Source organism: Rattus norvegicus, chromosome 17, assembly GCF_036323735.1.
Source record: "Rattus norvegicus strain BN/NHsdMcwi chromosome 17, GRCr8, whole genome shotgun sequence".
Classification (NCBI taxonomy): Eukaryota; Metazoa; Chordata; class Mammalia; order Rodentia; family Muridae; genus Rattus; species Rattus norvegicus.
Genome location: NC_086035.1, coordinates 85,691,202 through 85,717,499, shown reverse-complemented (window position 1 = coordinate 85,717,499; position 26,298 = coordinate 85,691,202). Strand labels below are relative to the sequence as shown.

At 48.1% G+C, this 26,298-nt stretch overlaps 1 protein-coding gene and 1 long non-coding RNA gene across 3 annotated transcripts; one reads left to right on the top strand and one right to left on the bottom strand.

Annotated features, from left to right (window-relative positions):
* Positions 1 to 10,807, top strand: Skida1 (SKI/DACH domain containing 1). Of its 2 annotated transcripts, none has more exons than XM_039096192.2 (2): positions 1 to 5,032; positions 10,004 to 10,807. In XM_039096192.2, exons 1-2 carry the CDS (start codon positions 2,581 to 2,583, stop codon positions 10,018 to 10,020), a joined length of 2,469 nt encoding a protein of 822 aa, XP_038952120.1. In that variant the 5' UTR covers positions 1 to 2,580; the 3' UTR covers positions 10,021 to 10,807. The 2 variants fall into 2 exon arrangements, with proteins under 2 accessions (XP_038952120.1, NP_001387707.1); NM_001400778.1 differs by lacking the exon at positions 10,004 to 10,807 and having other exon boundaries at positions 2,125 to 2,363; positions 2,468 to 6,664.
* LOC108353137 (uncharacterized) lies at positions 6,607 to 26,003 on the bottom strand. The gene is made up of 3 exons (XR_010059276.1): positions 15,934 to 26,003; positions 10,240 to 11,483; positions 6,607 to 8,010 (listed from the first exon to the last, which is right to left on the bottom strand). It is a non-coding gene; the product is annotated as an uncharacterized LOC108353137 (long non-coding RNA).
* Between the last annotated feature and the right edge of the window lie 295 nt (positions 26,004 to 26,298).

Here is a 26,298-nt window from a genome sequence, read left to right as displayed (position 1 = left end):
GGAAATAGAAAGGCTCTGGTCACTCTACTTTAAAACAACAAACACCAGCATTTGCTTTTCCTGGAAACTTCGATTTCTGCTCAAAGCTTGTGCATTTGGCCTCCTGTGAAAGTGAAAGAGAAAAACTCGGTGTGGTAGGACCAGATGCAAAGAAAGCCAAGTCGTTGGATGGTATTAGCTGTGACGAGGCATTGTTCACTGCTGCCTCTCGGTTACGTTTAAAGCCTGAAATATCACGAGATCCATTCAATGATCCTTCTCTCATTCAAGGGACAGAAATGTAATTTGCTGTAGCTCTGATTTCTTGGATGGAAATGCTAGCCTTAGATTTCAAAGGCAAGAACTAGACATCGTGGTTTGTACACACATTGATTAAGTTGAAGAGCGACGATTACATCTGTGCTGAGAGCAACAGTCGTCCAGGGCTGACTTTTCAAACCCCAGCCCCCTGAGTTACAGACTCTCTTAAATAGACTCCCTTAATTTCCGGATGCACTTCTTGAAATTCCCAATCTCTTCAAAATTCCTGGGAAAATTACGAGGAAGATGAGGGTGGGGGTGGGGAGCCATGGCCGAGAGAGACTTCATCTTGTCAAGCAAACTACCTTTTTGTATATCTGATTTCTGTTTGTTTGGTTTTTTTTTTTTCTTAAGATTTTTTTCCCCTTTTCTCTTTTGAGTTATATCTGCTCCTGCTGGCCAGATCTCAGCAGGGGAAACTGGAACTTCTGAATATGAAGAAAGGAATTATTGTGCATTTTTTTCCCCTCACAGGTTCAGAAATATCCGTTCATTCTTTAACCTCACAGATGTGTCTATTTTGGGAGGAAGGAGGAAACATGTAGACGCCTAGGCTGCATTTATGCTGTAGTTACAAACACTGAAGAAGATCTGGCCGAATTTTGCAAAGCAGCCAACATCCATCTGAGATCCTGCAAATGCAAGTGAAAAGACCCTTCCTCTCACTTGGCAATATTTTGGATTTCCTTGAAAATGACAGCAAATCACGCTGGTGACTAAGAAGAGGTTATCCCAGACTGATATTCATCCAAAGTGATTTTGTTAAAACAGATGCCTGGCTTTCACAGGGGGGGGGCAATGGGAGCTGTGGAAGATGCACCTAATCTACCAGCCAAGCCATCACCAATCACTGAAATGGTCTGCACCATACACCAGCACTCTCTTTTCATTGTTTTTATGTAAAACTTCTGGAAGCACCTTGTGGAGCCTTCCATTTTCTTTCCTTTACTGCAGAAGGAGGTACCTGCTCCCTGGAATTCTGACCTGTGGACGGGACCTGGCCAAAGCCATGTTGGACACTCTAGGATGACCTCACCTCTTCGCCAGGCTCCTGAATCGTGAAACGTGTACTCATTGCTGGCTTATCTGTGCTTTGTTATGGGCCTGACGAGAAACTACCTTCCCCCTGCCCCACTCCTCAGCAAAGAACTGAAATCCAGTTGAATTGTTACGTGTTCCTGAGGTGGAGCCTCGAACTGCTTTCTTGGTCAAATAACTTTGTTTCTGGTTGTAAAAGGGCATGGGAGGGGGCGGGGGTGTGGAGAGAAATTGCCAACGTAAGTCTGTACTGGGGTGGGTCACCTCGGGATTTAACTTTAGAGCTCCCAGCCAGTCTCCTTCTCCTCACCCAGAAGGGAAATACCAGGCTATTCTGGCACGTTTTCCCTTAAGCTTCATTTTCCAAAGAAAAGAGGGGTGGGGTATATCTATTTGAGCTTGATAATGTTTTTTAAATGCTTTCCTTTGAAACGATAATAGCTGTATCGGTAAAATGCAAATAAAGCAAAAATAGGCAGTATTTCTTTAAAGGGGAATATACGGTGCTTTTTTTTTTTTTTTTTTTTTTTTGCGTACATACACTGCTTCTGATGAAGTCTGTGAGTCAGGCTGTTTCTGAGCTCCGATAGTTTAATGGAAAGATTTATATACCGGCTGTATTATTTACTTTGGGAGGGGAGGTGGCAGTATAAGGGTATGCTAATTAGTAGGAGATTTTGGGGGGAAGGGGTGGAATATCAATTTTTATTGCATCACCTGTCAGGAGTGTCCAATCAGCGTTGGCTTTAGGGGAATTAATTGATGAAGGTGTCTCCGGACGAGCTCACTTCACTCTGTCATTTTATTTGTAGCTAAAGCAGCGGCGGGAATAGCAGCTGCATTTCTTTTCTCTTTCTCCCTTCACATTCCATTATCACAGTGCTCCAATGGAGAAAGAAGGAGTAGCGGGGCCCAGGTACTGATCCGCATCGAGGACTCAGACCAACACACTGGCAGATCTGAAACCGGATGGTCTTTTCCCTCTTTTTTAAAAAAACGAAAACCAAAAAAAAAGCGAGAATCAAGTCAGTGTAATTTCATGGGGTTTTTCTCACCCCCCCCCCCCAGTAATTCGCCTAGAGTTTGGCACTCCCTTCGCCGGGAATAACAGTCTTTGTTATTTTATTAGCAGGATGCCTTGAGACACACGCAGCATCTGGCGGAGGATTAACATACATACATGTGTATGTATGCGTCACGTATATATTTACTGCAAATGGTGGGGATCATTTAGTGCCCGAGATGGGAGACCTGAAGTCAGGTTTCGAAGAGGTGGATGGCGTGAGGCTCGGCTACCTCATCATTAAAGGAAAGCAAATGTTTGCTCTCTCCCAAGTCTTCACAGATCTGCTGAAAAACATCCCGAGGACGACCGTGCACAAGCGCATGGATCATCTGAAAGTGAAAAAGCACCACTGCGATCTGGAGGAGTTGCGGAAACTCAAAGCAATCAACAGTATCGCCTTCCACGCGGCCAAATGCACGCTCATCTCCCGGGAAGACGTAGAAGCGCTCTACACCTCCTGCAAAACCGAGCGTGTGCTCAAGACCAAGCGAAGGAGGGTCGGTCGGGCCCTGGCCACAAAGGCGCCGCCGCCAGAGCGCGCCGCCGCCGCCAGCCCCCGCCCGGCTTTTTGGAAGGACAAGCACCAACTTTGGCGGGGCCTGAGCGGAGCCGCGCGGCCCCTGCCAATCAGCGCGCAGTCCCAGCGTCCGGGCGCCGCCGCCGCGCGCCCCGCCGCCCATCTACCTCAGATTTTTAGCAAATACCCTGGCTCGCACTACCCGGAGATCGTTCGCTCGCCTTGCAAACCCTCTTTAAACTATGAAACTGCCCCGCTCCAGGGAAACTACGTCGCTTTCCACTCGGACCCCGCTTATTTTCGGAGCCTGCTGTGCAGCAAGCACCCGGCCGCAGCCGCAGCCGCCGCCGCCGCCGCTGCCGCCGCCGCAGCCGCCGCCGCCTACTACCAGGCGGCCGGGCCCCAGCCCAAGGCGGCGACCGGCGCGGGAGGCCCGGTGAGCCTGACCTACCGCTGCAAGCGCAAGCGCGGGGGCGCCAAGAACTGCCTGCTCGCGCCTCACACCGGCGCCCGGCGCCTGCTGCTGCTGCCCAGGTCCTACAAAGCCAAGGCGGCGGCGGCGGCGGCAGCAGCGGCGGCGGCGGCGGCGGCGGCCGCCGGAGCCACTTGCTTGGAGAGGTTTCATCTGGTCAACAGCTTCTGCCCGCCTCCTCACCACCACCATCACCATCACCACCATCACCACCACCACCACCACCGGGCCCAGCAGCCAACGCCGAGTCACCACCCCCCTCACCACCACCGGCCGCAGCCCCATCTAGGAAGCTTTCCCGAGAGTTGTAGCAGCGACTCCGAGTCCAGCTCCTACTCGGACCATGCAGCCAATGACTCGGATTTTGGCTCCAGTTTGTCCAGCTCCAGCAACTCCGTGTCCTCAGAGGAAGAGGAGGAGGAAGGAGAGGAGGAGGAGGAAGAGGAGGAGGAAGAGGGGGGCAGCGGGGCCTCTGATTCCAGTGAAATCAGCTCCGAGGAGGAGGACTCATCCACCGAGTCAGACTCCAGCTCCGGGTCCAGCCAAGTGTCAGTGCAGAGCATCCGTTTCAGGCGCACCAGCTTCTGCAAGCCTCCCAGCGTGCAGGCGCAGGCCAACTTCTTGTACCATCTGGCCTCCGCCGCCGCTGCAGCCAAACCGGCTGCTTTCGAGGATGCCGGCCGACTTCCCGACCTCAAAAGTAGTGTCAAAGCCGAGTCGCCAGAGGAGTGGAATCTGCAGAGCTGGGCTCCCAAAGGGGCTCCGGTGTACTGCCCGGCCAGCCTGGGGAGTTGTTTCCCAGAGATAAGAAACGATAGGGTATCTGAGATTACATTCCCACACTCTGAAATTTCCAGTACTGTAAAGAGAACTGACCTGACAGTTAACTGCCAGGCAGAGGGGGCCTCTTCACCTAGCCCAAAGACAAACAATGTATTTCCACAACAAAGAATACTCCGAGAGGCTAGGAAATGCCTACAAGCAACTCCTACTACACACTGTGCAGAAAACAGCACAATGGCTGCTAGGTTCTTAAATAACGATTCTTGTGGAACAGCAGCAAATTCAGGAAAAGATTCCAAAATCCCTCATTGTCCTGAATTTGCCACGGATTTGCCCTCTCCTCAAACTGATCCCGGAGTGGATGCAGCAGCAGCAGCAGCAGCAGCAGCAGCAGCAGCAGCAGCAGCAGCAGCAGCAACTAAAGCTGAGAGTCTCTGCACTGACACAGGCGACAAGACATTGCCATTTCTGCACAATATTAAAATCAAAGTAGAAGACAGTAGTGCTAATGAAGACTATGAACCTGATCTTATTACAAGTGAGCTAAAGTGGGAGTGCAATGATACAGAGGGTGAGTTTTACAGTGTGACTGAGAAGAAAGAGGAGGACGCCTTGGTACCCACAGCCAAGGAAGGCTTTGCATGCCCTGAGAAAGAAACTCCTTCCTTAAATCCACTGGCTCAGAGTCAGGGCCTTTCATGCACTTTAGGATCTCCAAAACCTGAGGATGGGGAATATAAATTTGGTGCCAGGGTGAGGAAAAATTACCGGACACTAGTACTGGGCAAACGACCAGTCCTTCAGACACCTCCAGTCAAACCAAATTTGAAATCAGCTAGAAGCCCTCGTCCTACAGGTAAAACTGAGACACATGAAGGAACACTGGATGACTTTACAGTTTTAAACAGACGCAAAAAGGTAGCCAGCAATGTAGCATCAGCAGTGAAAAGGCCGTTTAATTTCATGGCAAATTTTCCTTGTCCACCATCACTCATTATTGGGAAGGATGGGGATTTGTGGCCAGCGTATTCCTTAAACACCACTAAGGATTCCCAACCTCCTCACAAGGCCCATCCTATATGGAAATGGCAGCTGGGCGGTTCTGCAATACCTCTTCCACCTAGTCACAAATTCAGGAAATTTAATTCATAAAAAAAATGTTTTGGAAGATATTTTCTCGAACCATATTACCTTCCTTTTGTTGTAAGCTGCACAGGATGGCTTGTACCAAGTCCATTAATGGTGTTACACCCCTTTTGGAGTCCTGGTTTATCGCATTTTGAAGACAGAAATCGGATTACTTTTTTTTTTTCCCCTTTGCGGGTTTTTTTTTTTTAAGGGTGGGGGCGGGGTGGGAGAAGGGTTGGTTTACACACCACAGACTACTTCAGGCTAAAGACTCAAGTAAAACTCAGTTATTATGGTTAGAGCTGGAACACTTTACTGTTTCAATGCTAATAATGCACCGGTACCTCAATTCAACTGCTACAAATAAATGTCAAAAGGTTGAATAATAAATGTTACAATGAGCCATTAAGTTTATGCACTAGATTTCAGACCTGAAAGTGTAACTGGTATTCAGTGAAAGTTTGTTAGGTTACAATGCTTACACGGTGAGGTAGCAAGAAGTTTCTGTGAGCCCAAATGTAATTTTTCTGGAGCTCTTATTTGTGGGGTGTCTTTAAAGAGCAAACCCTCATTCCCTTTCCAAGAGTACTTGCACTTAAATGTTTGATTTTTTTTTTTTTAATGGAAAGATTGGGGCATGAGTCCTGACTGGATGCTGATTTAAAAGCTGCCTCTTGTGTGAGAAGTAAAAGAAATATTTTTTTTTAAGGATGTGCTTTTTTTTTTTCTAAACCTTTACAGTCACTTCTTGCGATTGGAAAAGTCCCTTCTGTGCTCTCACCCAAACATTTAAAATAGGATGACTCTTACTGTGTTCCTGCTTATCTTCTGATCTGAAGATAACTCTTCAAGCTTTCAAAACAATTAAAACATTTCTCTGAATAGCAGGATGTTGAGTGGTCTAACTCATCACAGTGACCAAGCAGTTAATATAACCGAGAAAAAGAAAAAGAGTCATAACACCCCAAGTGAAGAAAAAAAAAAACAAACTGATTTCAGGGCTTTTTGGTATCAGAACTCAGGCACTTGGATTTTCTTACCTATGCTTTTTCTGCATCTCTCTAAGCTTCTGTTTCAGGCCATCCTGTGTATAGAACAGGAGAGTTTCTACTGCAAGTGACAATCAGAGGTGACTCTATATTTGCACTTAAAATCAAAGTAGTCCCACATGCAAATGGTCTACCCCTTGGTAAGGCCATGCTGGTCCGCCCCTTGGTAAAGCCATGCTGGTCCGCCCCTTGGTAAGGCCATGCTGGTGTACTGTGTTGTAAAGACAAGAGCAGTAAATCAAAACTATGGAAATTTGCACTGTCGAAAAGCTTGCTTCAGCTTTATTTTCCATTAAAAACACTGTTTAAAATTCCTGCTTCCATACATTTCTACTTATTCCAGATTGGAGAAGGGTTAACAAGAATGAATGGCTTTGTTGACATTTTCACTTGTAATGTTTTTGCCTGAAAGAAATGCATTTATCGGGTGCAGTGTTTTGTGGTAACACTTTGTGATGAGACCAATCAGGTTTTGGGGCATAACACCGGCAGATTTCCTCTCAAATAACAGAGAAACTTTTCAAACTTGTTACAGACCAACTACTAAAAGTCTCATATTTAAGAGAGTAAAGAAAGATCGGTTGTGATTTTAATGAAAGTCGAATCTAGTAATTCTTGGGTCACCAAATGATGTGTCTTAGACCCTTGCTGTCTTTACTCTAAGGGGTTGCGTCTATAGACCATAAATCACAAAGCAAAACAAAACACCAATGAAATGTTTACTGTGTGAATTTAAATCATTATTTCTCATGGAAATTCAGCTATTTATTTTCCTTAACCTTTTAATTCCTGCCCCTTTGAAATTTTCCTTTTGTCTATAAATGTTTCAGATAGTTCTGGATGGTCTCAGACCTAATTGCTGTGTATGATCTGTGGTTTTCCTCCTGTTGCAGAGGACTGAGTCTGAGAATACCTGCATCCAAATACATTTGGGTGGGGTGAGCAGATGCTTTGAACTACTTCCCTTCCTCCCCTGCTTGAATGTTGCCAGATGTAGGCTCACTGGATTTTTTTTTTATTATTATTATTGGAATCATAGATATGGTCAAAGCAAAAACTGGGGGGATGTTATTCTTGAATTCATGTTTGTATATATTTCCAAAGACTAGTCCATATTCTCAGTGAAAAGTCCCAGAAATCTGAACAACTGGCTTCTGAGCTTGAGTTCTTTCCTCTTTGGAAGGTGATGCAGAATTTAGGGACAGTGAGTTGTCTTTATAAAGAAAAAACAAAAGAGTCTGTGAAAGGTAGGGCACTTCCCACACAGGGGAAGTCTGTAATTCCCACTCTTTAATTAGTGAAAGTTCAAGTCCAGAGACCACTGCATTTAGACTAGGACTTTCCATGCTGGCTACAGATTGTCACCAAATTATAAACTGAGAATCTACGGGAGACCTATAAGATGAAATAAACATAAATTAAGACAAATATCCCATAGAATTTTGGACAAAATATGAGGCTCCAGCTTGGACACTTGGTCTCCAGTCCTCAGAGTAGCAATGGGTCCAGCTTCCAGGGGCTGCTGCTGAGCAGGATGGGAGCCGAGGCGAGCCTGAGTGATGCCATCAAGAGGAGAGATGTTGAGCAGTCAACATAAATTCTATCCCACAGTGCTCCTGTGAGACGTCAGCCACAGCAAACCTCGAGTTGGGGGTTTCTGTCAGTAAAGAGTACCACATAGCAAGTCTTAGTGTGCAAATATAAGGTACTCTTTCAATTCCTAGTAGCCCTCAGCTGGTTTCCCATCCTGCTGTGGGAATTAGTCCCAGAACAGTTTATTTTATTTGGGTTGTTTTATGATTAAAGACAATTTCTAGGTCTTTCTCAGCTGCTATAAATGTCACATTTGCTCAAAAGTTAAGCCTTACTGAGAGAAAAACAAAAGTTACCTCCATTGACAGGTTGAATTTTTGCATTTAAATGTTTTCAGGGAGTAGGTTTTGTTCCTTTAAATCCTACAGGGCTCTAGGACCATTGATTCTTGTGTCTAAATTAGCTCAACAGACACGGGGAAAGTGTAAGAAATCCCTTTCCCTGACTTTTTGGTGAAGCAAACTTATTCCTGGTAATTTCCTGATAAGCCTGTGAAGTGAAGATTTAATTATTTTTTAAAGAGATGTGTGTACTTTCTTCCCCAGTCAGGTTATCTGCCTTTATAGAAAATACAGCTTTCCCCCTACCCCTTAACTATTTACTTTTTAGAATGGGTGTTCCTTTTTCTAATGCCTTACTTGATTACAGTGGAGTGATCTCAATTAATAGTTGTTTATTTGAAAACCAACAACAAGGAGCCCCCACTAAACAGTACTAAACAGTAATAGCACAAACTGGATGGGCTGGTGTGTGGCTTTTTTTCTTTTCTTTTCTTTTTCTTTTTTTTATCTTATTTGTGTCTGGGTGACTTTCAGTGGTCTAGAAATTCCTCAAAGTTCTTAACTAACAAGAATTAGGCTGGAGATTTCTACTGATATGAGAATGGGAGTTTTGTTTACACACAGGAAAAGATGTAGATGAAAGTAATTAATTCTTCGAAAGCGTTTTTCTTTCAAAGAAAACAAAAATACTCCACGGTGAAATTTTTCTAAAAAAAAAAAAAAGAAAAGAAAGAAAAAACAATAAAAAATCAGCACCTATAAAAGAAAAGAAATGTGACTTTTGCTTCACCTTGAAAACATCTTCCTGCTGAAAAGATATGTGGAGGGAGGGATTTCCCAGGGTCAAAATAGGAAGGAGAAAGAGAGAGAGAAAAAAAAAAATCAAGGCTCCCTATCAGCTAAACTCAGTAAATTGGCAAGGAAAAAACAGGGCATCCACTTCCAGGATTCCTCCCTGTCACCCAGTTATGTATCCCCAGGATTCTCCTCCTTTTCCCTGTGAGGGACGACTACCTTCCCTCTGGCTTGGGTTATGCTTTGCTCCCTGGGCCAAAGGGCATTCTGCAAACTAGCCTGGGGGTTGGGTAAGTAAGGCATATCCAGGAGGTGGGGGAGGGCCGCATTTTACCTGTTTGGCAGGCCCTCTTTTGCTTTAAAAAACGGAGGAGAGGAGGGGGTGGGGGGAAGGCAGCTATCAGTCTTTGCCCATGCCTTAGGCCCCTGCTACTCTAGCTCCTTTTCAAACTGTGGAGGCCTCACAAGCTCCTACTTTAAAAGGCCTGAGATGTTTTGCATGAAGCCCTCACAATAGGGGTTGAGGGAATTGACAGTTTCAAAAACAAGGCCTTCAGTCCTTTCCAGCTGCCGGGCCCACTCTCCCGCACCAACTCCTGGTTCCTCTCTGCTGGTGGCGTCCTCGGCTGCGAACAGCCTCCCTTCCAGCCCTCAAGCCCGCGCTCAGGCCGGCCCCACCCCGCCCCCAGGCTGTGTTTGTAAACAGGGGTCAGTGGCCAGGGGCTGCTGGCGCGGGCTTCAGGCCTATCGGCCTGGGAGGGAAGACCAGGGACTATGGAGCAGGCCAAAGGCTGCAGGCAAAGGGCTGAGGGGGTTTCCAGGGTTGCTTTCCGCAGCCATTGAGCTCTGGGCACTGCACTGACCCAGAGCATCCCTGGGTTCTTCGACCAGGGCCACCATCACTACCAAAAAGATGTTTAAGTGCCGCCATTTTGCATGGTGGCAAACAAATTTCTTTGTGACTTTTTTTTTCCCGCCCAGATCTTGCTCTCCTCTGATCCTGTGACGATTTCGCTCCTCCAGGCAGAAGAGCCTGCACCCCAGCTCGTCCAGCGCAGCCTCCAGTCCAAGCGGCCACAAGGCCGAGAGCAGAGGCGCGTCGGCCACCTAGGGCCTTCTCCCCATCAGAGACTGGATTGCTTCCCCTCAGTTTGCATTTCTTTTGTGTGTCCTGAAGTCATCGCCCATCCCTGCACTTGCGGTCCTGTATTTCTCACCTTCTTGCCCAGGTCTCATTCCTCCTCCCCAGGCAAAAGGGACCCAGCTCTTTGCATTGCTTAGCGGATTTCCGAGGCCTCCAAACGTGAGCTTGTGAGAGGCAAGTGGCAAAGGGACTGGGCCAGCATGGCTGCGATCTCCTGGGAAGAGGCTCAGGAGCAGAGGCCTACCGTGTGGGGAGGGAGCGCTCTAGCCAGGCCCGGCTCAACTCCTAGAGTGGGAGTAACCTGGGGCAAGGCCTGCTTGCTTTGGCTCCGTGGTTCCCAACCCTTGGAACTTCTTTCAGTGCATCTGCAAGAGGAATGGTGACCTGGAAACGGGAAACGTGAGACAGTGACCTGGAAAACCACCCTCGGCTGGGAGGTTGGAGTGCAGCAATGCAAACAAAGCTGCTACCGGGGAAGAGGGGAAACAGAGGTGCACCGCGCATAGGTCACAGGAAAGTGCAACAAGCTTGTTTTCCCGGGTGTTTAAAATGCAGCCCCAGTTGTAAAGTGTGTGAAATTACGCACTGGTCTCTTAAAGAGTGCCTAATTTATAGTAAATAGCGAGGTCTTTGTAAATGGCTTTATTATGTTGTTTCTTGTTAATTGTTGAGAAAATCCCCATTGTTGAGTGTGAAAGGCTTTATGAGCTAACCTGGTCCTCGGCGCAATCAGAGGGCAGTAAATGGCCGCTCGACCTCCAAGGCCTCACTCGAGGGCCAAGAGTACTGCGGGGACTTCTAGAGGCGCTTCCTCGGCCAGGAAAGAAAGTGACAAGACTGTCCAGCTTTTAATTAATGAGAGAGCCTGTTTTGAACTCGCAAGCACCCAAGAGCAGCTGGCTGAGTGCGTCAGGGGCAACCTGGCTAGCCAGGGCTACCTAGGGCCGAGGGAAGGCTGGGGCCGGGCCTGGGCTCCCTTCCCGGGTCACAGCCCGCAGGGGGTCGTGCCTGGACCTTAGGCTAGAAGCCCGGGGCGCTGATTGGAGCCTCGCTGCGAGGCCTTGGATCCGGGCTTTGTCTCCAGTTCTTCTCCAGCCGCATGGAGAGCGAGCCCAGGACCGTTCCGCCTCGGTGGCAGAACCTCTCCAAAATGCCTGCCTGGCTGGGGAACTGGAGGGTCTTCAGGCTGAGCAGGCTCCAGGGACGGCTCCAGGCCCCTGCTTGGGCCTCCTTGTCTTTTGTTTAAAGAGCTCTCTCCTTCCCTCCCTCTTTTTCTCTCTTATGCGCGGTGACACACACAGTCTCTTCATTAGAAACCTGCAAGGGATTCAGAAAATGAGAGAAATAAGAAAGGAGTTTGGCTCTGTTTGTCTAACATGGAAAATAATTCCTCTAATCTAAAATGAAATGTTCCTATCTCCTCTTCCGGTCACTTCCCAGTCCCTGTCCAGCCAGTTAGGATCAAGGATCTGAATGGGCAAAACCAGGCAGGCACTGGGTTCATCGCTAAAACTCTGAGGACAGAATCCCACGGGTCCTGCTGGCCCTGAAAGGGCTGAGGGGCAGTCAGACAGCGCCTCCAGGGCTCGGTCCCTCGGCCTTTCTAGGGCCTTAGGACCTGCTGGGTCCAAGGGAAAAGCAGCTGCTGCCTGTCTTGCAACCTTTAGCTCTGACACTACAGCAAGAAGAAAGAGAATTTCTTCTTGAGCCTACACTGGGTGGTAGAAAACCTGGCTTGGGTGGACTGTAATCGAGGGTCTGGACATTTAGCTGATGCAAATCACAGGGAAATGTTAATTCCAGTGAGGGTAAAAACCTGTATTCAGCTCTCTTCCTGTCCCTTCTGAGATGGCCCTCTGCTTGTGCACTCTCGCTCTCACCAAATTAGCTATTACGTGAAATCCCCCTGGGTTTAGAGCACTTGTTTCGCGGATTGGCATACAACCCATATTAACTATGCACTTTCTGCTATTCCTCTTGTGACTGTCCCTGCTTCTTCCTTCTTTGTGGAGAGTATGATGCATTTTATTTTAGTCCAATCGATGCGCACAAATACTGGGATAACACAACCCACACATCTGCGGTAGAGGCTGTTTTCAAAATTGAGTTTAGGGATCAATACTAAGTCGGAATGCTCCAAATTGCATGAATTCACCAAATTCAAGCCTTGGGCTCCCAAGCCCTTTTCCTGAGTAATTAACACACTCACGGGTTATAGCTGTGCTTCTACACTTCCTGCCTCTCTCAAAACAGGATGTTTTCCTCCTGTGTGTTTGGCCCTATCAAAAGATCATTCCGTTTGCTTTGAAAAACATGACCCCCAAATTTGTGGTGCCAAACCCTGCCAAACCCTGTCACCACCTTTCATGCTGATCACCTCACCTTATTTTTCTAAGACCTAACAGTAGCACTCAGAAGTGGGTTAGCGAGCGCTCCACAATTTACTATTTCCCTGGTGAGGGAGCAGCCAACACTTGGCTCCCAGGATTTCTAGATCTCTGATGTTAGAGTTACAATAGATGCTAAGCCATACTTTGATTGTTTGTTTGTTTGTTCGTTTTTTGTGGCCTGGGCCACAGCTACATAGATTGGTGTCTGACTGGGGGGGGGGGATGGGCAGCAAGGGACAGTAAGTTTATGTGGTCAGAAGACATGGGTGGCTTCTGAACAAGAATTAGGAGAGCTTGCTGCCCATAAGGACCATGCACACATGCGTGTGTGGGTGTGGGTGTGTGCACAAACGTGTAGTCTGAAAGACGTACCCAAGAGAAACAACCAAAGAATCTAGGTTCTTCTGCATTAGAATTTCACAGTTCGAAGACCCTGTCTGAGTCATCCTTCAGAAGACTCTTGTTCCGTCCCAGGGGGAACTGGGGGTGGAGAAAAGCTTTGAGGTTCTCCAGAAGGATCCACTCTTTTAATCGGTGCTATCAATATGTCTGTGTTTGACCCTTTGGGATAAAGACTTAGCAGTCAGTAGATTTAGACCCTAAAATACTACCAGTTCAGCAGGGAGCTCACAGATCTGTAAAAGCCCATCCAGGTCGGAAGCTGGGAAGGAAGAGAGGGGAAAAAAACCATTTGTGTGGATGCTATCCTCTTGTCCAAGATGACAAACCAATGTCCTCGTCGTCAGAACTCTCTCAGAGAGTTACTGAGGAAGCATGGGGAGGCACTGGAAGGCTGGAAGAGAATTCCCACCTAGTGCTTGCCTCCTTTGGGTTAGCTCCAGAGAAAAGCCAGATGCCTGTGGTAAATGATGGTCAGTGGTGAGGCACAGCATGGAAGAGGGGGGCTGTGCCAAATGTGGCAGCCACCTTGCCCTTCTCCTGTGAAAGTTAGACGTCACACAAATGCATGGGAGTTCTTAAGGCTAGGGTTTGCTCAGGGGCTGAAAGGGAAAACTCTTCTATCTCTGAAACACCCTGGAGGGGCCTGGACTCCTGGATCTGCCTGGAAGAAAAGCAAGATTCACACTTACAGTCCTCAAGTCCCCACCCCACCCCACCCCCACCCCCACAGATGAATACCCTGATTGTCAGGAGGGCAAATGTCAAAGGGCAGTTTTCTTCCTCTGCACTGGGTCCAAGTATGCAGTCCTAGAAAGTCTGAGTGTTCAGACTTCTCACTACCACACCTGTTTGAACTGAAAACTGCATGTTATGGTAGAAGCTGCCGTGGGCAGGCTAGCTTACCCTTTCCCTGTCTGTCTTCCCTTTTTTCTCTTCCCACCCTCTGAGCTACTCCATCCTTTCCCCTATCCCACACATTCAGGTGGAAAGACAGGAAGAGCTAGACTTACACCAGAGTTGAGAGGCCCCTTGGAAGAGGTGGCCAGTGGTGTGCTTTCTTGCTGAAGGGAAAGGCCAGAGCATCCCAAACTCTCAGCCCTCAAATCCTGACATACTTCGCTTCGCGTATCAAAAATAGCATTCATACCCAACCTAGAGTGCTCCGTCCCGTAAACGTGTGGCTGGGGGTCTGACAGAGTGCATTGCCAGATGCAAAGGCACAGAGGTGCTTTTAATTTTGTTCCAAGTGTTACATATCATGTGGCAAATTGGCCTTTCAGAAAGCCAATCTTTTTTTCTGTTAATAATAAAAGACTTCTTAAACAAGCTTAAAGTATGTGATTGAGAATTAAGGGTGTACATCTTTACTGCTCAAGTATTTCTTATCTGATTTTAAGAAGAGGACTAGTAGACTTTTTTTTTAATAAGGAAGATGTGTGTGTGTGTGTGTGTGTGTGTGTGTGTGCATGTGTGTTTTAAAGTAGATGATGTTGGTTAACATTGAATTGTTCAGTGGTTCTGCTATTCATATGCTTTTAAGAAAATAATAAAAAAATATTTAAATCTTTAAAAATCCTTTTACGTGTTTGATGGATCATGAATTTTAAAAAGTAAACTAGGAAATTAGTCATCTACTCTTACCATCTTCTTGATAAAAATTATCTATGAAATGTCCACTTTCCCTAAACTATCACCATTTCATATTATCTTAAACATTTCAACCTGTGTTTGCAGCTGTAATATGAGATTATAGGGAAATACATGGGAAACAGAACTCATTTTGTGGAACCTACGTGGGGAGGAAATATTACTTACTTTGCAGGTGGTTTTCTAAAATCTTGTCATTTGCACTAATCTCTTGGTCCAACCTGGGTGAGATCTGAGACAACACAAGGATTTCCAGATTGGAAGCATCCTGACTGTGAACTCCCTACACCTCCCTGATCTGAACTTTAATGTATGCTCCAAGACTTGTCTTAAATGTGATCTTCAAGGGGGAGAAAAGTGCAAGAAGATTCTATTTGTTCAGGGAAAGAAAGTCAGGAAGGTTTTTATAAATACCGTTAGGACCACTGAGTCCAGTTAGCTGTCATGTGAATGGAACCATTAAGACTGGCTGAGCCATTGACATGGCTTCTTCATTTAGGATCCTGGCCAAAGGAATAGCGTGTCGACGTGAAAAAGTCTAGCCAAAGATAAGCCATTACAATGGAAATCGCAATGCACAAAGTCTCACTGAAGCCAATGAAATTGAGTGTAATATCCCTACAGCATTCTCACCTGCTTGCTCCAGGATTTAGGATGCCGTTCCGCGCCGAAATGAGATTATGCATATAAAATGCCAATATAGAACACACTGCCCAATAAAACGTTAGAAGAGCAGCTTACAGCCCATAGACGTGGGCTGTACTTAAATTTGAACTTCATTTACAAAATAAGTCACAGCCCCATCAGAACACTAAATCTACAGCATGCTCTAGATCTGGCTTTTCATGCTTCTTTCTGCATGACTCCCCCCACCCCCTCTCCTATCCAAACACAATTCTTTTAAGGGCATTCTTCAAATCATCTAGCAATTCCCAAAGGGACCCAGGAGTCTCTTAAAGTGCCTTTCTAAATTAAAAGGCCCCAAACAATTTAAGTGCATTTTTGACCAAATACACACACACACACACACACACACACACACACATATATATATATATATATATATATATATATATATATATATATATGTATATATATATATTTGTACATGAATGGAATTATGTATATTACATATCATGTATACACGAACATATTAGAAAGCATTTGGATCTGAGAACCTACCGTTTCATTTAAAAAAAAAAAAAAAAAAAAAAGACCAAAGGCACCAAAGAGAAAAACGCCCCCACAGTGGATTACAAGGTTATGGGACAGGTCACTAGGAACGGGAAATAAAACTCAATGTTAGGTTTGGTCTGTAAATTATGCACCTTTCAGGAAAGGGGGTTGAAGGTCTCTTCACTCAAGGGTTTTTTTCCCATCCATTTTGCTATTAATTCTTAACTCTTGGTAGGCAGTTCTTTAATGAGGTTGTTTGTGGCTGGTTAATTTTCTCCAATCTACTAAGCTCCTCATTTTCCCTTAAGTGCGTTGCTGCCCAGAGCTTTCAGAATTGTCCATTCTAGAAGAAAACAGAATAAGCATGCTGAAGTTGCCTGGGTGGGCTGTGAATTAAAGACGTTAGGTGGACAGATAAACAGAGGGCCTCGGACAGATGGGAGTGGGAGGGTAGGAGGCAGGCTGAGGTGAGGGCAAGAGGGAGAGAATCCGGTCTTAGGAGAGCAATGACCCTAGGAGTGTAATATATTAAATATTGCAGCGATCGATTTCAATACCCCAAGTGGACACGGGAATAAAAATTCACCAACAAGCTGAAGTGATTAGGAATGCTTTGTTGCGAGGGGAAAAATGTGATTTTCTTCAAATCCTTTTTGTTCGGGTTAGAAGAGGCCCAGACAATCCAAGTGTAAGCCCTAGACTCCCAGTTTGGGATATAACCCTAAAGGTTAGTCATATCTCAATGGTACTTCTGCATAGTGGAAAGATGAGCTGTGAACCAAGGAGGATTAAAACAGCAGCCACAATTATGGGCTGGTGACTCCCTGAGCTTTCTTCCCAAATCAGAGGAGAGGACATTTTGGAGAGCGTTCTTTCTGAGTTAGTCTTTGTTTCAGCTCTGGGACAAAGCAGTGGCTTGTACAATTCTTCTTTCATTAAAATCAAGGAGGGAGGAAAAAAAAATACACAATACGGTTTGCAGAAGGTTGAACTACCACACCAAGATGTAAAAACAGCACTTTCCTTTAGGTAGGGGAAAAATATTTCCAGTGTCCCTCTAGGAACAAAAGTATGAAATCGCCGCACACACACGTAGGCACAGATACCTGCTATTACACGTGGTGATTTTATTCCTCGATTCCAAATTGAGTGGGGCTCTTGCATTTAGATCCTGGTGCCCTGAACTTGTTCTCTCTCCGAGTCCAGGAATCTGCTTAGGGATTTGGGGTACTCATTGTGGAGGCTGCTTTGGAGCAGGGGGATTGTTTTCAGTCACACACTAATGGGCAAAGACTGGGCCTTACACACTGGGGACAGCAAGTCTGCTGCTAGGGACACATTGCTGGATGCCTGCAGGTAACAGCTACTGTAGCTGCCTCCTCCTTCGGTGTGGCCTGGCTACAAACCTGGGAGAGAAACGCAGCACTGTACAAAGGATTTCTTTAATAAGGAAGAGTTCCTCAGATGGTGTGCTGGGGCTGCTCCGGCTTCCCTTTCCCTGTAAGACGCTTTCTCTTTACGTAGTTCTTTATGTGATAACTAGGCACTGGAAATGCCACACACATACACACACACACACACACACACACACACACACACACACCCAAACACACACACACCCAAACACACACACACACCAGGACTCCTTGATAACCCAGACACAGACATCTATTAGAAGGTCTCAGTCAAGTTGAATTTCCGAATCCGGCAGAAGTAAACCTCTCTGACACCTCTGCCTCCCCTACACAAAAAAAAAAGCTACATCTTCGGTGGTCCAGGCTTGTATTCATCCCAGTGATGACTAGCACTCACTTGCAAATATGGCTGGCCCTACACAGACCAAGCTGTACTCCTGGGCGAGCATCTCCTGCTCATGGAACAGACCAGGCAGAAGGAAGCCTAAGCTTCCTCATTTCTTTAACTCTAATTCGGGCTGAACGTGGTGGGTTGAGGCTGACACTGGTTGTGCACCAGAGCACTTAGGTTCCTGCAGCTCGAATCTCCCAGGCTTTCTGTGAAGTGCAGAGTGGCTACAGGGAGGCTATTATACCCCATAAAGCTGTTTATCTCTCTTAAGCTACATGGCTCCTTCCTCCCTTCCGGTTGTGTTCAACCAGGTTCAGGTGTGAAATGTCACCCAGAGAGGTGACCTTGAGGAGGTCATTACTGAGACCCGTTATCTCTTCCTAAATGTGGGGGAGACGGAATTGGGGGACATTTGTGTAAGAGACAGCTTGTGCCCTGTGGTGAAACCCATCTTTTACTTTTGTCCCCCTGGTCCCTTTCTGCTTCACCTTCTCTTCTTCCACCCTCTTCCTCTCTTTTGAATCATATAAGAAGATATGTACAAGGCCTGGGCCCGCTGACTCCAGGCCTGACTGTACCCCCTAGGCAGGTAGGAGAGTTTTGAGATTTCTGGTGTTATGTGACTCTGGAATGATCTGGAGAGAAGAGATCTGGGGGTGCGGGGGGATAGACATGGTGGGAGGCTTTAGTCTCTGGTCACTGAGGTAGACCTACCCAGTCTAGTGCCGAGACTCTGGACTGGACTCTCCAAAGCCTGCTTGATATAGGGTACCTGTTGCTTGAAGTGTCTTTGGGTCCCTAACCTAGTGTGGGTCTTGGACTTAGGTCAGGTTCCCCCCTGGGGCTGCTGGATTCACCTGTCATTATAATCGCAGCCGAGAGTTCTTGACAAACCTCCACAATGTGTGTCTGCACAAGGGCGCTCAAGGTTCACTGATCTGTGTGTCGAACTTTGCAGAACTGCAAATAAGCGAGAAAATTTGTCTGTTCTTGTGAAGGAGATACAAGTTGGTGCTTAACGTGGAAGCAGGAGAAAGGGGTTGGGGGTGGTTAGGGAGTCTAGCCAAAAGCCCCACTGTAATCTCCAGAACAATTTCATTTCCTCTGCAACACCCTGGCTACCCCGGCCCAGGCCTCAGAAAGGTCAAGGAGGAGATGGAACTGAAGGATGGGGTGGGGTGGGTGAGGGGCTAAGCCCTCAGCCAGGTCGCAGGTGAGAGCCGAGCAGGGTGGAGCAGAGGCAACTAGAAGGAAGGCGGATGGACGGGGGAGGGGCAGAAGTCTTTGGCTTCTTCCAGAGGGGTTTTTCCTCAGGAATTCGCACCGCCTGCCTCCGGGGCGGCTTGCTGGGCTCTCCCCCGCCCCTTCTCGCAGAGTCGGTCGCAGGGAGCTCGGGTTTCCTGCAAGCCTCCAGGCCTCCGGCTTTCAGCTTCCTGAGAGAACAGGCCTTTCCCGCTTGCTGAGAAAGGGAAAAGCGCGTGCAGCGCGGCTCGGTGAGCAGCACGCGCTTCGCTGCCTGGGAAACCGAATCCTCCCGGAGATGCTCAGTAACCCTGGGCCAGCTACCTAAAGCTCTTCCTGCGGAGCCGGCTACAGCCTGGGGTCCCGGGTCAGGCCACCAGCCTCCGAGACGTCCTTGCCTGGCGCCGCTGCTCGGAAGCCCCGGGTGGCAGGGATAAGCAGGCCGAGGGACGCTTTCCCTCCGTCCTCCGAAGGGGAGCCTGGATTTCTTTTTTAAATCTTTTACTTTAAAGTGGTCGATCACGACCCACCCGAGAGTGGCTCCACCTTCTGTCCCCACCTCTGCGGCCTTCACTTGTCACCTCAGCTCTAAGTGTGCGCGGAAGACGCGCGGGTCGTGTGCGTGTGGCAAAAGGGTGCTGCAAGCGCCAGTAGCCCGAGCCTGCGAGGCTGTCGCGTTTGCAGGAATTCCCGTATGAGAACCACAGTTAAGAGGGTTGATTCCTGCTTCCTTGCCCATAACCCTGTAGGTGAAAGTCGCCATCGATCGCTTTTCCCCTGACATCTGTCCCTGCATGCCTGCCTCCCTGCAAGGAAGTGCTCGCAGGAGCCGGGCTCCATACCCGTTGCCTTCAGGGAACTGAGGATAAAGGCTCGAGTCCTCCACGAATTAAGTTGATTATTAATTTGGGCTGTTTGGAGCTGGTAACACTATAGGCGCCTTCGGCTTTGGGAATTGTCTCGGGGCGGGGACGCAAGCACGAATGACCCAGGATTGTGACTGGGAAAAGCGAGTGAGTGGAAGAGGTTTCCTGAGGGGGCAGGGGAGAGAGTTTCCTAGCCTAGCTTAGCTCTTCCCAGTTCCCAAATAAATTCTTAGATAACTAGTGTAAACACATTAGTATTATTAGATGGGTGAAACAGGGGGTTGGATGTGGGGGCATGTCAACTGAACCCCGCCCCGTGATACTTTCTTAGATAACAAATAAGTACGCTTACAATACGAAAATGGAAATGTTACATTCGACTGGACGAATTAATTTTTGACGGATTTACGGCATGATTTTCTTTCAGGAGGTATTCCTTGCTTTTTCCCCCTATCCACAGTGCTGTCCAAAGACAGAAATATAAACAAGCTCTCTGCCTTGCGGAAGCCCCTTAACAGTATCTCCCAAAGAAAGATCAAGACACTTTGTGAATTTTCCCCAGATAATGCCTCATATTCCGAATGACTGATCAGAGAACTCCGGTATTGTTCAATAAAACGAGAGGAAGGCGAGTGACGTGGGAGCCGAACAATGGCATTTCTGAATCAGTTTGCTTGATTGACATCTGGGAGCTTCATGACCGCAGGGAACAGGACTCATTTGCTGTGAATACACCAAAACTTCAACCGAGATTAGAACTCTAGATCCTGTTTTAATCCCATTTCAGCCTAAATTATAGTGGGAAAATATAAGATCCAAGAGAAGGGAATGACGCCAGCATACACTGGCCTAAAGTTTTAATTGTAGTAAAGGGGAAATTAAAATGTGAGGCTGAAGTCCTTTCCAACAGTTTCAGGACTAGTGCTGATAATTAAGCGGGGCGTAGAAGGGCAGGGTCTAAGAATATTTATGTGGTATAAAAAACTTCATGCTTACTTGGGGTGACACGTGTTTGGTGGAAGGTATCGGAGGAGGGTTTTCTTAACTTTGTACACACGAGAAAAACACCATAGCCCATTGGATTGGTTAAAAGGCAGGGCCATTAGCAAATTCATGGTGAGAAATCAGTAGACACTTTACAGCTAGAGTCTAAATAGCCATTGTTATTTGGAAGACCTTATTACTTTGGAGAGGATTTTTATATTAATGCCAAAAGTTGTGCTAACACTAAATTTAGCCCAGGAAACTGCAGTAGCTGTTTCTCCATTCATGTTGGAAAGGGGGAGTGTGTTGGGAAGTCCGTCTTAATAACAGAAAAGTGTGAGCTAACGCAGGTTGTGGGTTTGATCAGAGTCTGGTGTGTGGCAATCACTCTGTATAAAGTTTTTGATTCTTTAATGGGATTCATCTTTAAATCTCAGAAACTTAAAATGCTGAACGTCTTAGGGATCATGTGCTAGGCTGAGCCGACTGAGTGCGGACGGGGAGACAAAGCAGTAATAAGAAGTAGGCATATTCTTGTACTTTCGTAAATTACAGCACAGGGAAATGTAATCAGACATGAAAATAGGGCAAATTTATTACAAATAACGGGCCAGGAAGGGTTGCTCCATGATATAGCTCCTCGATCATTTTGAGGGGTGGGCTTTAATAAGAATCCTCCGTTGCATGGGAACTGGGAATCCTAAGAATTTTTGCATCAAGAAGGGACTAAAATTAATTATTAGAAGCTCAGTAATCACCAAATAAACTCGGAGCTTTGAGGTTAAAAAACAGACGACTATCTTCATGTTCAATTATACAGTATCAATTACTAATACAACCGATGTTTCAGCGTCTTGGCGCTACCAGATACCGTCTTCTATGGAGATACCTTGGTATTAATTAATGACTTCTTTATTCTCATTATTCACAAGGAAAAATAGGGGTCGTGTCACATTAAAATTAAGATTATCTTAGTTTATCTGGGCTCTTAAACAAAGATCATTCAAACTAATTATATTTCGAATTAACAGAGGTAAGGCAATTTATCGCTTAACTTTTTTTTTTGTTCAAAGACAGGAAAATAAAGATCAGAAATAAGCAGAGTTTCATTTTAAAGGCAGAAAGAAGCAAACATGTCCTGACTTTTGCAGTATTTCCCTTGCTAAAGGGGGAATGAAGGAACTGTAAAAGACGTGACTTTGCAAAGTCAAGTCCTTTTTAAAAGACTTGGATCGAAATTCTTGCTATGCAACAAGGATTCAAGTTTGATTAATTTTCTGCAAGCGACGTGACAGCGGTGTTTTAAAAGATTAATTAAAATTGAAGTGATACGGAGTAGGAATCCAACCTGCAGAGGCGTCCCTGGCGCCTTGGGGGAGCGGGGGGGAGGCTTTGCAAACCAGTCCCAAGCCCGAACTACCGGCTTTCCCGAGCCTGGGACGCAATTCCCCGTCTCCTGGAGAGGAACGCGGAATTTGGCAGGGCGCCCGTCTGGCCGCCTGGCATACCGAGCTGGCCGCCAGCTCTCGGGGGTGGGGATGGGGTGTGTCCCCCGGAACCCGCTGCGGAGAGAAGTGCTAGCGCGCCTTTAGACCAGCCAGTGAGGACCTGGGTCAAGCCAAGAGGCGGGAGGGGGCTCCCGTAAGCCTGGAGCTGACAGCCACAGGCCGAGCTGCTACTCCAGCGGCTGCACCTACTTGGTGACACCCTGCTGGTGCGGAACCCTCCCCCAACCCGGCCGAGCGCAAATGAGCTGGAGTGCAAAGAGTGAGGATGGCAGTCTGCGGAGATTCGTGCACAGGGCCGAGGCTGGGGAGAGCTCTGCCACGCTACGGCTGCTGGGCCCAGGTTCTGGGCCTGGATGAGTGGTGCTGCCTGGTCACCTCGGACTCGGGACCTGTAGTAGCCCTTCACTGTGCAGTTGCCCTCCCCTCCCCCGCAGTTTCCCGCTCTAGCTCCCCTCCCCCACCCTACATCCTGCTCCCCTCGCTTTACTCCGCGACGCCTTCAGCCGAGTAAGAAATTAAGCCGAACACAATTGTAACTGTACTCAGGGAGACACAATCGCCCAAGCCCTTGGGGTCACGCGCGGCAGAGGGGCGACGCGGGTGGCGCCGCCGAGGGTGGGGTGGAGAGAGCGTTCGTTTGCAATCAGACTCCTGGGCGCGACATACAATGTCCCATTCTCCCCTCTGGGGCTCTGGGGTCCTCAGGAAGAGGGGTTGCGACGGGACTTGCTGCCGCGACCGTGCGCCCGAGGTCCGAGTATGCCCTCGGTGACCTGCGGCGGGCGCTGTGGGTTCAGGCCCAAACGAGTCCCAGGGGCTTCTCCGCGCCTGGAAGTAGACGTGGTCTCTCTAGCCCCTGGCGTCAGTCTTTACCCTTCCTCTTCCTGGAGACCCGGGAGGCGGCGACGTGGAAAGAGAGGCGGGAAAGCCCACACGGAGCTGCCCAAGTCAAGGGGCGGTGGGGCTAAGGGGACTCTAAGGGCGAGAACTGCGGGTCGGAAGCCCGGCGACAATCCCTTCCCCTCCACGTGCAGCGAGGGCACCTCCTCCCCGGGGAACCCACCCAGCCGCTCCCAACCTGGAGAACAAAGGGTCTGGGAAGCACGGTCGGGGTCGGAGAGCGGAGGTGGAGGGACGCAGGAAGGCGGTGGGGGCAGGGGAGGGCTTCTGCTTGCACTTCCTCTCTGGGCCGAAAGACGGAAGGCTGCACGCAGCTAGCGCCTTGTGGAGGCTGTTTCTCTATCCAGAAGGGCTCGGGATCCTTACCTAGCGGCCGCACTCGCGCCCTTCCTCCCCCTAGGGTCCCCACCCCCTCCGGGGACGAAGGCCTGGAGGCCGAGGAGCTCGCTGTGCCCCGGCGCGGGAGGAACCGCGAGGCAGCAGCGCCCCCTGCAGGTGCCAGGCGTCTCCGCAGTTGGGCGCTCCGGGACTCTTTAAGGTGGAACCCGCCTGATGCTCCATGACGCTCGTGGCTGTGGGTGGACGTGGGTCCTCCCTCACCCTCACGCTCAAGGGTCCCCCAAGCGAAACGTGCCTGACGGTCCAGAACCCCGGAATTTGTCCCTCGCTGACGCTATTTTCTGGACCCTTGGCCCCACCATCTGTAGGACCTCTTCTGTGGATGCCCCACTGTGGATCGACATTGATAATTCTCTGCAGTGTTAGAGGATGCCTAAATCCCGCTTCAGGGCGGAAAGACCAGAAGGCATTTCTAGAACTGGGAAGCAAACTTTTACTTTTGTTTATTAAACGTAATAAACAAAAGGGATAAGATTGGCCAATCTCGGAATCTTCTCACTCCCAGCAAACTCGTGAACAGGTGCACGTACTAGAGGACGGAACCACGCGTCCAGCCTGTGTGGGGTACACGTCCCCTTCAGCGACCTCTGCTCGGAGTTAGCCTATACTTTTTTTTTCCCTTTCTTGAACCGACTGATAATCATGAGAGAACTCTTGGAAGTGTCCTCCACGAACTTCAGATTCTTGGAGGAAAACCTATGAATGAACAAGCAGGGTTCCGCGTGGCTCCCTGGAGCGTGGGCTGCAGACGGTCCCTGGACTCCGGCCCACCCATGACCCAGGAGCGGCGGAGGAGGAGTCGGGACGCAAGCGCACAGGGGCTGGAAGGCGGGCTGCTGGCTCTGAGTGTGCGGATCATCCACACCGTGGGAACTCCCCTCCCCCTGGGCACTGGGCCTGGGATACGCCCCGCGGGTGGGAGGCCGATGGTCCCTGGGGTGGGTGTTGGCGCCGGAGAAGCGGAGTCCACGCGCTAGGCAGCTGCGGGCAAAGCTCGCCTGGGCAGGTGCCTCCGGGTCAGACCCGCCCTGGGGGTTGCAAACCGCAAGCGAAAGTCGAGAAGGGCAGGAGTTTGCCCACTAATCCGTTTTACACTGTGAAAACCGCAGGCCTGTCGCCTAAGAGGCCACTTTTTAATTTGGAAGCACATGGAGAGGGGGGGAAAAAACCAAATTAACATGCGAGCACACTTCCTTTCCTTTTTTCCTTGTCGTGCCCCCCCCCACCCCCACTTTTCAACGGAAAAGGCCGTCCTGGTAGAAAGGGAGATTGATCTGCGCTTTGGATTGCAGGGGAGACTTGGGCGCGTAGGGAGCCCGGCGGGGATACACATGCCCTGCCTGCCAGGTTCTTCTCCGGCTTCTCACCCGCGTGCCTGCTCTTAGTCACCAGAGGCCACGTGCTTCAGGCAAGCCCCATCCGGTGTTTTTTCGCAGGGACTGGAGGGCAGTGGGCAGCATGTGGGTGTCGGCATTCCTTGAGAGAGCGCCTGCTCCGTCGGTGGATCTACCCCAAGGGTAGGCGACTGGGTTGCCTCGACCGAGCATATACACACAAGCGAACCAGAAGAAACACATACGTCTCAAAGCTTCCCGTGGGGAAACCCACCCATGCCTCTAGGTGCATCTCGAAGCAAAACTCAGTTTACTGTGTGCAGACCTGAGGTGCTCCGGCTCCTGGAAGAACAGCCAGAGAAAGGAACAGAGCTGGAAGGGGTCGGATGGGGAACGCTGAGGGTCAAGTGGGCAAGCCTCAGGATAGTGGTTTCCCTTATTCCCACGTTCCTCCCATAAGGGTCCCATTTAGGAATGCTCTCCCACCACCCAAATATGTGCTACTGGAGATAGAAAGGGCAGGCAGACAAAAGAAAGCTTGTAGAATGAACTTTATTTAAAAAATAAAATTAAGATAAATTACTCGGTGAAATTGTGTGTGTGGGGTGGAGGTGGGGGGGGCAGGATGGATGGAGGCGGTTTTTTCCTTTTTGTTCCTTAAAACCTAGAACGTTTTTAAAAATCCAAAATGTTAGAGGGGTAGAAAGTTGTAAATTGTTTGTACAATTGAAAGATACTGCCCATTAATTCATTTTGAAAGTGGTGGCTGGGTTGAATGAAGTCTTTCTCACTCTTCTGTGAGAAGCTCAACTAATTTTGATGTAAAGCGAAATTGGGGTCAAAACTTCATTAACAGAAAATGTGTCTAGAACTTTATAGTACTTGGGTCTATTTCTGGGACAAGAGATTAAAAGAAAAATTGAATAAGATAACTTATGCGTTTGTGACCCTGCCGTCACTCGGTGTTTGCTTTCTCACGTGTGAGCGGGCAGACCAGTCCAAGTGCTTGGCTTACCTGATTTGTCAGTCTAGGCCGGTGGTTCGATTTTCACTGAAGTTGGGGCCCTACCTTGTTTCTGCCTGTGTGCACTTTATCTGTGAACAAATAAAATGACCTTCTTTCCTCTGAATTTATTTCTTTGTAACTAAAAGGGAAACAACGTTACCGAACTGTTCAAAGCCATGTTTGTGTACCAAAATATCAAAAGACGTTAAAAGGCATGCCAGAGTCCTTCCAAATACTCAGAAGGATGAGTTGCCATTCGTAGGCGTATTTTGGTAAAGTTACATCATAGTAATTGAAAATGACTGAGCAGTTTGTATGTTCCATAAGGAGAGGCTTATTCACTTTGCTATACCGCCAACAACTTAAAACTATCTGGTTTAAATTACTTAAGTAATGCCTACAGGAAAAAAAAAAGGCTTGGAAAATTAGAAACTATGCAGTTTTGTGTCATGGGCCTTTTATGAAATTGTAA